The 11718-nt window shown below is 51.0% G+C and overlaps 1 protein-coding gene across 1 annotated transcript in view; it reads right to left on the reverse strand.

The window, feature by feature from the left end:
• TONSL (tonsoku like, DNA repair protein) overlaps positions 1–11664 on the reverse strand; it is a 45114-nt gene extending 33450 nt beyond the window's left edge. The window contains 5 exon segments of the mRNA XM_075847639.1: positions 3450–3564; positions 3641–3812; positions 4416–4545; positions 4704–4884; positions 11470–11664. Coding sequence (XP_075703754.1) covers positions 3450–3564; positions 3641–3812; positions 4416–4545; positions 4704–4884; positions 11470–11664 — 793 coding nt within the window.
• Positions 11665–11718: the final 54 nt, after the last annotated feature.

Genomic DNA, 11718 nt, shown 5'->3' on the forward strand with positions numbered 1-11718 from the left:
TCAGTGATGTGGAGGTCGTATGTTGTGTCCTGGAGGAGGAGGAGAGGAGTCAGTGATGTGGATGTCGTATGTGGTGTCCTGGAGGAGGAGAGGAGTCAGTGATGTGGGAGGTCGTATGTTGTGTCCTGGAGGAGGAGGAGAGGAGTCAGTGATGTGGGAGGTCGTATGTTGTGCCCTGGAGGAGGAGGAGAGGAGTCAGTGATGTGGAGGTCGTATGTTGTGTCCTGGAGGTGGAGGAGGATAGGAGTCAGTGATGTGGAGGTCGTATGTTGTGTCCTGGAGGAGAGGAGTCAGTGATGTGGAGGTCGTATGTTGTGTCCTGGAGGAGGAGAGGAGTCAGTGATGTGGAGGTCGTATGTTGTGTCCTGGAGGAGGAGAGGAGTCAGTGATGTGGAGGTCGTATGTTGTGTCCTGGAGGAGAGGAGTCAGTGATGTGGAGGTCGTATGTTGTGTCCTGGAGGAGTAGGAGAGGAGTCAGTGATGTGGGAGGTCGTATGTTGTGCCCTGGAGGAGGAGGAGAGGAGTCAGTGATGTGGAGGTCGTATGTTGTGTCCTGGAGGAGGAGGAGAGGAGTCAGTGATGTGGAGGTCGTATGTTGTGTCCTGGAGGAGGAGGAGAGGAGTCAGTGATGTGGAGGTCGTATGTTTTGTCCTGGAGGAGGAGAGGAGTCAGTGATGTGGAGGTCGTATGTTGTGTCCTGGAGGAGGAGAATAGTCAGTGATGTGGGGGTCGTATGTTGTGTCCTGGAGGAGAGGAGTCAGTGATGTGGAGGTCGTATGTTGTATCCTGGAGGAGTCAGTGATGTGGGAGGTCGTATGTTGTGCCCTGGAGGAGAGGAGTCAGTGATGTGGAGGTCGTATGTTGTGTCCTGGAGGAGGAGGAGGAGAGGAGTCAGTGATGTGGGAGGTCGTATGTTGTGCCCTGGAGGAGAGGAGTCAGTGATGTGGAGGTCGTATGTTGTGTCCTGGAGGAGGAGGAGGAGAGGAGTCAGTGATGTGGAGGTCATATGTGGTGTCCTGGAGGAGGAGAGGAGTCAGTGATGTGGAGGTCGTATGTTGTGTCCTGGAGGAGGAGGAGAGGAGTCAGTGATGTGGAGGTCGTATGTGGTGTCCTGGAGGAGGAGGAGGAGTCAGTGATGTGGGAGGTCGTATGTTGTGTCCTGGAGGAGGAGGAGAGAAGTCAGTGATGTGGGAGGTCGTATGTTGTGCCCTGGAGGAGGAGAAGAGGGGTCAGTGATGTAGAGGTCGTATGTTGTGTCCTGGAGGAGAGGAGTCAGTGATGTGGAGGTCGTATGTTGTATCCTGGAGGGGAGGAGTCAGTGATGTGGGAGGTCGTATGTTGTGCCCTGGAGGAGAGGAGTCAGTGATGTGGAGGTCGTATGTTGTGTCCTGGAGGAGGAGGAGGAGAGGAGTCAGTGATGTGGGAGGTCGTATGTTGTGCCCTGGAGGAGAGGAGTCAGTGATGTGGAGGTCGTATGTTGTGTCCTGGAGGAGGAGGAGGAGAGGAGTCAGTGATGTGGAGGTCATATGTGGTGTCCTGGAGGAGGAGAGGAGTCAGTGATGTGGAGGTCGTATGTTGTGTCCTGGAGGAGGAGGAGAGGAGTCAGTGATGTGGAGGTCGTATGTGGTGTCCTGGAGGAGGAGGAGAGGAGTCAGTGATGTGGGAGGTCGTATGTTGTGTCCTGGAGGAGGAGGAGAGAAGTCAGTGATGTGGGAGGTCGTATGTTGTGCCCTGGAGGAGGAGAAGAGGGGTCAGTGATGTAGAGGTCGTATGTTGTGTCCTGGAGGAGAGGAGTCAGTGATGTGGGGGTCGTATGTTGTGTCCTGGAGGAGAGGAGTCAGTGATGTGGAGGTCGTATGTTGTGTCCTGGAGGAGGAGGAGAGGGGTCAGTGATGTGGGAGGTCGTATGTTGTGCCCTGGAGGAGGAGGAGAGGAGTCAGTGATGTGGAGGTCATATGTTGTGTCCTGGAGGAGGAGGAGAGGAGTCAGTGATGTGGAGGTCGTATGTTGTGTCCTGGAGGAGGAGGAGAGGGGTCAGTGATGTAGAGGACGTATGTTGTGTCCTGGAGGAGGAGGAGGAGAGGAGTCAGTGATGTGGAGGTCGTATGTGGTGTCCTGGAGGAGGAGGAGAGGAGTCAGTGATGTGGAGGTCGTATGTGGTGTCCTGGAGGAGAGGAGTCAGTGATGTGGAGGTCGTATGTGGTGTCCTGGAGGAGGAGAGGAGAGGAGTCAGTGATGTGGAGGTCGTATGTGGTGTCCTGGAGGAGAGGAGTCAGTGATGTGGAGGTCGTATGTGGTGTCCTCGAGGAGGAGGAGAGGAGTCAGTGATGTGGAGGTCGTATATTGCGTCCTGGAGGTGGAGAGTAGTCAGTGCTGTGAAGGTCGTATGTTGTGCCCTGGAGGAGGAGGAGAGGAGTCAGTGATGTGGAGGTCGTATGTTGTGTCCTGGAGGAGGAGGAGAGGAGTCAGTGATGTGGAGGTCGTATGTTGTGTCCTGGAGGGGAGGAGTCAGTGATGTGGAGGACGTATGTTGTGTCCTGGAGGAGGAGGAGAGGAGTCAGTGATGTGGAGGTCGTATGTGGTGTCCTGGAGGAGAGGAGTCAGTGATGTGGAGGTCGTATGTGGTGTCCTGGAGGAGGAGAGGAGTCAGTGATGTGGAGGTCATATATTGCGTCCTGGAGGTGGAGAGGAGTCAGTGATGTGGAGGTCATATGTGGGGTCCTGGAGGAGGAGAGGAGTCAGTGATGTGGAGGTCGTATGTTGTGTCCTGGAGGAAGAGGAGTCAGTGATGTGGAGGTCATATGTGGGGTCCTGGAGGAGGAGGAGTTAGTGATGTGGAGGTCGTTTGTTGTGTCCTGGAGGGGAGGAGTCAGTGATGTGGAGGACGTATGTTGTGTCCTGGAGGAGGAGGAGAGGAGTCAGTGATGTGGAGGTCGTATGTTGTGTCCTGGAGGAGGGGAGGAGTCAGAGATGTGGAGGTCGTATGTTGTGTCCTGGAGATGGAGGAGAGGAGTCAGTGATGTGGAGGTCGTATGTGGTGTCCTGGAGATGGAGGAGAGGAGTCAGTGATGTGGAGGTCGTATGAGGTGTCATGGAGGTGGAGGAGAGGAGTCAGTGATGTGGAGGTCGTATGTTGTGTCCTGGAGGTGGAGGATAGGAGTCAATGATGTGGAGGTCGTATGTGGTGTCCTGGAGGAGCAGGAGAGGAGTCAGTGATGTGGAGGTCGTATGTTGTGTCCTGGAGGAGCAGGAGAGGAGTCAGTGATGTGGAGGTCGTATGTTGTGTCCTGGAGGAGCAGGAGAGGAGTCAGTGATGTGGAGGTCGTATGTTGGGCCCCTGGATGGAGGGAAGTGGTGTGGAAGGTTAGTGGACCCTACAAGCTCTTAAGCGGTCAGATCCGGGGCCCCGGTATGCGGTCGTTGTGAGCCAGGTATGGAGGATAAATCACCGTATCTCAGGTTGCGGCGCACGGTGTCGCGGTCAGACGGCTGCAGACTACCTAGAAGGAACGCTTTCTTGAGAGAGCGTTTTCCTGCGGAGAAGTCTCCCAGAGACAGCAGAGTCTGGAGGTAGAGAAGAGACAGTGAGCGGGGTGACGGAGGCTCTGACTGTAATCGCCCTGCTCTCTAGCGCCCTCACCTGGCCAATGCTGCAGTAACATTCACTCTCCATATACTTGTCGCGCATGCGTCGGGCGCACTCCCGGGCCGCCTCCCAGCAGCGGATGGCTTTGGAGTGTTCGCCCTTGCGTAGGTGGATGCTGGCGAGGTTGGAGTTGGCTCTGTACAGATCTTCATGAAGCTGCGTCTGTCTGCAGGAGGAAGAAAAGGGGCGGAGAGTCACAGGCGGGGGGAGCGGAGAGAGCGCGGAAAATCGCGGGCGGGGGGAGCGGAAAATCGCGGTCGGGGGGGGGAGCGGACAGTAACGGGCGGGGGGGGGGGGGGAGCGGACAGTAACAGGCGGGGGGGGGGAGCGGACAGTCACGGGCGGGGGGGAGCGGACAGTCGCGGGGGGGGGGGGAGCGGACAGTCGCGGGGGGGGGGAGCGGACAGTCGCGGGGGGGGGGGAGCGGACAGTCGCGGGTGGGGGGGTAGCGGACAGGCGCGGGGGGGGGGGGGGGGGGAGCGGACAGTCGCGGGGGGGGGGAGTGGACAGTCACAGGTGGGTGGGGGGGGGGTAGAGCGGACCAGTCACGGGCGGGGGGGAGGAGAGCAGTCACGGGCGGGGGAGCGGACAGTCACGGGCATGGTGGGGAGCGGACAGTCACGGGCGGGGGGGGGGGGGGGGAGCGGACAGTCACAAGTGGGTGGGGGTCACCGGTGAGGGGCGGGGTCACCGGTGATGGGTGTGGTCACCGGTGAGGGGCGGGGTCACCGGTGAGGGGCGGAATCACAGGTGAGGGGGCCGCCATTACTCTGCTATGAAGATGCTCCTCCTGATGTAGACGCTGCACTTGTCCACCTGACCCATGATGTCATACAGGAAGCCGAGGTTCAGGAAGAGCCGCGCCCGCATCTCACTCTGATCCCTCACAGAAACCTGACCTGCAAGATACCAACAATCGGTGATGGAAAAAATGGTCATGGCCCCGCCCCCACCACCGATCCTGTGTGAGGCACCCCAGCCCTGACGCATTACGGTTACCCCTGTAGCCCCTATAGAAGTGCGGGGGCGGCGGCAATTATACAGATACATTCCTCACCCTCCAGCTTATCGTCCACAATCTCCAGGCTCCTCAGGAAGGATTCCTCCGCCGGCCCCTGAGCTGCCACATCCCCCGCTTCACACTTGTACAGGAAAGTGCGGCCAATGGTGGCCAGAGCCCGCTGCACCTCAATGTCCGACGAGACCGACCGCGCCAAATCCAGGTGAACGCGCTGGTGCTGGAGGAGGAGACAGCAAACATAACAGACTGGGGGAGGGGACAAGACACAAAAATACTGGTCACTACTGTAAGAGCAGTCACACTATGGAACCTCCACTGTAAGAGCAGTCACACTATGGAACCTCTACTGTAAGAGCAGTCACACTATGGAGCCTCTACTGTAAGATCAGTCACACTATGGAACCTCTACTGTAAGATCAGTCACACTATGGAGCCTCTACTGTAAGAGCAGTCACACTATGGAACCTCTACTGTAAGAGCGGTCACACTATGGAACCTCTACTGTAAGATCAGTCACACTATGGAACCTCTACTGTAAGAGCAGTCACACTATGGACCCTCTACTGTAAGAGCAGTCACACTATGGAACCTCTACTGTAAGAGCAGTCACACTATGGAACCTCTACTGTAAGAGCAGTCACACTATGGAACCTCTACTGTAAGAGCAGTCACACTATGGAACCTCTACTGTAAGAGCAGTCACACTATGGAACCTCTACTGTAAGAGCAGTCACACTATGGAACCTCTACTGTAAGAGCAGTCACACTATGGAACCTCTACTGTAAGAGCAGTCACACTATGGAACCTCTACTGTAAGAGAAGTCACACTATGGAGCCTCTACTGTAAGAACAGTCACACTATGGAACCTCTACTGTAAGAGCAGTCACACTATGGAACCTCTACTGTAAGATCAGTCACACTATGGAACCTCTACTGTAAGAGCAGTCACACTATGGAACCTCTACTGTAAGAGCAGTCACACTATGGAACCTCTACTGTAAGAGCAGTCACACTATGGAGCCTCTACTGTAAGATCAGTCACACTATGGAACCTCTACTGTAAGAGCAGTCACACTATGGAACCTCTACTGTAAGAGCAGTCACACTATGGAACCTCTACTGTAAGAGCAGTCACACTATGGAACCTCTACTGTAAGAGCAGTCACACTATGGAGCCTCTACTGTAAGATCAGTCACACTATGGAACCTCTACTGTAAGAGCAGTCACACTATGGAACCTCTACTGTAAGATCAGTCACACTATGGAACCTCTACTGTAAGAGCAGTCACACTATGGAACCTCTACTGTAAGAGCAGTCACACTATGGAGCCTCTACTGTAAGATCAGTCACACTATGGAACCTCTACTGTAAGAGCAGTCACACTATGGAACCTCTACTGTAAGAGCAGTCACACTATGGAACCTCTACTGTAAGAGCGGTCACACTATGGAGCCTCTACTGTAAGAGCAGTCACACTATGGAGCCTCTACTGTAAGAGCAGTCACACTATGGAACCTCTACTGTAAGATCAGTCACACTATGGAGCCTCTACTGTAAGAGCAGTCACACTATGGAACCTCTACTGTAAGAGCAGTCACACTATGGAACCTCTACTGTAAGAGCAGTCACACTATGGAACCTCTACTGTAAGAGCAGTCACACTATGGAACCTCTACTGTAAGAGCGGTCACACTATGGAGCCTCTACTGTAAGAGCAGTCACACTATGGAACCTCTACTGTAAGATCAGTCACACTATGGACCCTCTACTGTAAGAGCAGTCACACTATGGAACCTCTACTGTAAGATCAGTCACACTATGGAGCCTCTACTGTAAGATCAGTCACACTATGGAACCTCTACTGTAAGAGCAGTCACACTATGGAGCCTCTACTGTAAGAGCAGTCACACTATGGAACCTCTACTGTAAGAGCAGTCACACTATGGAGCCTCTACTGTAAGATCAGTTACACTATGGACCTCTACTGTAAGAGCAGTCACACTATGGAACCTCTACTGTAAGAGCAGTCACACTATGGAGCCTCTACTGTAAGATCAGTCACACTATGGAGCATCTACTGTAAGAGCGGTCACACTATGGAACCTCTACTGTAAGAGCAGTCACACTATGGAACCTCTACTGTAAGATCAGTCACACTATGGAACCTCTACTGTAAGAGCAGTCACACTATGGAACCTCTACTGTAAGAGCAGTCACACTATGGAGCCTCTACTGTAAGATCAGTCACACTATGGAACCTCTACTGTAAGAGCAGTCACACTATGGAACCTCTACTGTAAGATCAGTCACACTATGGAACCTCTACTGTAAGAGCAGTCACACTATGGAACCTCTACTGTAAGAGCAGTCACACTATGGAGCCTCTACTGTAAGATCAGTCACACTATGGAACCTCTACTGTAAGAGCAGTCACACTATGGAACCTCTACTGTAAGAGCAGTCACACTATGGAACCTCTACTGTAAGAGCGGTCACACTATGGAGCCTCTACTGTAAGAGCAGTCACACTATGGAACCTCTACTGTAAGAACAGTCACACTATGGAACCTCTACTGTAAGAGCAGTCACACTATGGAGCCTCTACTGTAAGAGCAGTCACACTATGGAACCTCTACTGTAAGATCAGTCACACTATGGACCCTCTACTGTAAGAGCAGTCACACTATGGAACTCTACTGTAAGAGCGGTCACACTATGGAGCCTCTACTGTAAGAGCAGTCACACTATGGAGCCTCTACTGTAAGAGCAGTCACACTATGGAGCCTCTACTGTAAGATCAGTCACACTATGGAACCTCTACTGTAAGATCAGTCACACTATGGAGCCTCTACTGTAAGATCAGTCACACTATGGAACCTCTACTGTAAGAGCAGTCACACTATGGAGCCTCTACTGTAAGAGCAGTCACACTATGGAGCCTCTACTGTAAGATCAGTCACACTATGGAGCATCTACTGTAAGAGCGGTCACACTATGGAACCTCTACTGTAAGAGCAGTCACACTATGGAACCTCTACTGTAAGATCAGTCACACTATGGAACCTCTACTGTAAGAGCAGTCACACTATGGAGCCTCTACTGTAAGAGCAGTCACACTATGGAACCTCTACTGTAAGATCAGTCACACTATGGAGCCTCTACTGTAAGAGCGGTCACACTATGGAACCTCTACTGTAAGATCAGTCACACTATGGAGCCTCTACTGTAAGATCAGTCACACTATGGAACCTCTACTGTAAGATCAGTCACACTATGGAACCTCTACTGTAAGAGCAGTCACACTATGGAGCCTCTACTGTAAGATCAGTCACACTATGGAACCTCTACTGTAAGAGCAGTCACACTATGGAACCTCTACTGTAAGAGCAGTCACACTATGGAACCTCTACTGTAAGAGCAGTCACACTATGGACCCTCTACTGTAAGAGCAGTCACACTATGGAACCCTCTACTGTAAGAGCAGTCACACTATGGAACTCTACTGTAAGAGCAGTCACACTATGGAGCCTCTACTGTAAGAGCAGTCACACTATGGAGCCTCTACTGTAAGAGCAGTCACACTATGGAGCCTCTACTGTAAGAGCAGTCACACTATGGAACCTCTACTGTAAGAGCAGTCACACTATGGAACCTCTACTGTAAGAGCAGTCACACTATGGAACCTCTACTGTAAGATCAGTCACACTATGGAATCTCTACTGTAAGAGCAGTCACACTATGGAACCTCTACTGTAAGAGCAGTCACACTATGGAGCCTCTACTGTAAGAGCAGTCACACTATGGATCCTCTACTGTAAGAGCAGTCACACTATGGAGCCTCTACTGTAAGAGCAGTCACACTATGGAGCCTCTACTGTAAGATCAGTCACACTATGGAACCTCTACTGTAAGAGCAGTCACACTATGGAGCCTCTACTGTAAGAGCAGTCACACTATGGAGCCTCTACTGTAAGAACAGTCACACTATGGAACCTCTACTGTAAGAGCAGTCACACTATGGAGCCTCTACTGTAAGATCAGTCACACTATGGATCCTCTACTGTAAGAGCAGTCACACTATGGAGCCTCTACTGTAAGAGCAGTCACACTATGGAACCTCTACTGTAAGATCAGTCACACTATGGAGCCTCTACTGTAAGAGAAGTCACACTATGGAACCTCTACTGTAAGAGCAGTCACACTATGGAACCTCTACTGTAAGAGCAGTCACACTATGGAACCTCTACTGTAAGAGCAGTCACACTATGGAGCCTCTACTGTAAGAGCAGTCACACTATGGAGCCTCTACTGTAAGATCAGTCACACTATGGATCCTCTACTGTAAGAGCAGTCACATTATGGAACCTCTACTGTAAGAGCAGTCACACTATGGAACCTCTACTGTAAGATCAGTCACACTATGGAACCTCTACTGTAAGAGCAGTCACACTATGGAACCTCTACTGTAAGATCAGTCACACTATGGAACCTCTACTGTAAGAGCAGTCACACTATGGAACCTCTACTGTAAGATCAGTCACACTATGGAGCCTCTACTGTAAGATCAGTCACACTATGGAGCACTATGGAGCCTCTACTGTAAGATCAGTCACACTATGGAATGTCTACTGTAAGAGCGGTCACACTATGGAACCTCTACTGTAAGAGCGGTCACACTATGGAACCTCTACTGTAAGATCAGTCACACTATGGAACCTCTACTGTAAGATCAGTCACACTATGGAGCCTCTACTGTAAGAGCGGTCACACTGTGGAGCCTCTACTGTAAGAGCAGTCACACTATGGAGACTCTACTGTAAGATCAGTCACACTATGGAGCCTCTACTGTAAGAGCAGTCACACTATGGAGACTCTACTGTAAGATCAGTCACACTATGGAGCCTCTACTGTAAGAACAGTCACACTATGGAACCTCTACTGTAAGAGCAGTCACACTATGGAACCTCTACTGTAAGAGCAGTCACACTATGGAGCCTCTACTGTAAGATCAGTCACACTATGGATCCTCTACTGTAAGAGCAGTCACATTATGGAACCTCTACTGTAAGATCAGTCACACTATGGAACCTCTACTGTAAGAGCGGTCACACTATGGAACCTCTACTGTAAGATCAGTCACACTATGGAACCTCTACTGTAAGATCAGTCACACTATGGAGCCTCTACTGTAAGAGCAGTCACACTATGGAACCTCTACTGTAAGAGCGGTCACACTGTGGAGCCTCTACTGTAAGAGCAGTCACACTATGGAGACTCTACTGTAAGATCAGTCACACTATGGAGCCTCTACTGTAAGAGCAGTCACACTATGGAGACTCTACTGTAAGATCAGTCACACTATGGAGCCTCTACTGTAAGAACAGTCACACTATGGAACCTCTACTGTAAGAGCAGTCACACTATGGAACCTCTACTGTAAGAGCAGTCACACTATGGAGCCTCTACTGTAAGATCAGTCACACTATGGATCCTCTACTGTAAGAGCAGTCACATTATGGAACCTCTACTGTAAGATCAGTCACACTATGGAACCTCTACTGTAAGAGCAGTCACACTATGGAGCCTCTACTGTAAGAGCAGTCACACTATGGAGCCTCTACTGTAAGAGCGGTCACACTATGGAACCTCTACTGTAAGATCAGTCACACTATGGAACCTCTACTGTAAGAGCAGCCACACTATGGAACCTCTACTGTAAGAGCAGTCACACTATGGAGCCTCTACTGTAAGATCAGTCACACTATGGAACCTCTACTGTAAGAGCAGCCACACTATGGAACCTCTACTGTAAGAGCAGTCACACTATGGAACCTCTACTGTAAGAGCAGTCACACTATGGAACCTCTACTGTAAGAGCAGTCACACTATGGAGCCTCTACTGTAAGATCAGTCACACTATGGACCCTCTAGATCTGTGGGATAAATGGCGTCTGGTTACGTTGATCGGTTGTTACAGATTGGTGCAGTATTTTCTCTGTAATATTTGGCGTCATATTTTCGGGACAACGATAATAAGGATTAAAGGAAAACGCTGGAAGAAACGCCTTTTTCTACACATTTCCTCAGGTTATTTATACGTTTTCTTGGCAGCGCCATTACTACAGGGCCGGTCCAGGCAAATAAAGCTTCATCAATATAGAATGTGCGCTAATCTCTCCTGTACTCCAGGCTGATACATTGTAACAACCCTCAGCTCTGTGATCCCGACTCAGGCTCTAAGGCTGTGTTCACACAGAGTTTTTTGCAGGAGGAAAATGCACAGAGGTTTGACAAAAACTCGTCAAAACACTCGTCGAGGTTTTTTTTTCCTTTTTCTGACTCATTGAAATGGGGTTTTGGAGGCGGAAACCGCCTCAAGATGGGTCATGTTGCTTCTTTTTACCACGACGAGTTTTTTTTACACGTGGTGAAATCAATGGGAGGCATTTTCGGGCGGTTTTTGAGGAGTTTTTTGGCGTGGTTTCTGCCCCAAAAAACTCGTCAAAAAAACTCAGTGTGAACAGGGCCTAAATATAAAACAGGAAGATTTCTATTCACAGAGAGAATGCAGAGATCTTGAAAATATTAAGAAATTGAAGCAGAAAGTCTGTAATAACACTGCAGTCCTTGTATAGACCTCACACTCGTGCGTCATGTATCACCAGTGCCGGACCCGATCATGTGACGTTAGTCGGGGCCGCAGCTGCTGCACCACCTCCAATGACAGGAATATGACAAGTCTACCTGATGGAGAGCCCCGCGCAGACGACCAGGGGACCCCCAGGGGACAGCACCCACCTTCAGAGCCGCCTCATAATTCCCCAACTCTGCAAAGCACTCGCCGATTCTGCGATTGGCGACAGCGCAGCCGATGACGTCCCCCAGACCCTCACATAGGACCAGCTCCTGACGATGCTCCGCAATGGCTTCATCAAACCTAGCTGTGGAGGGAGAGAAGGGGACGACAGTCAGTGACCCCACAACAGGAGACATTCTACACCCCAAACATTGACCATGATCGTCCCGAGACCACCCAGACCGGCCCCC

This window comes from Rhinoderma darwinii (assembly GCF_050947455.1).
Source record: "Rhinoderma darwinii isolate aRhiDar2 chromosome 5 unlocalized genomic scaffold, aRhiDar2.hap1 SUPER_5_unloc_53, whole genome shotgun sequence".
NCBI lineage: Eukaryota > Metazoa > Chordata > Amphibia > Anura > Rhinodermatidae > Rhinoderma > Rhinoderma darwinii.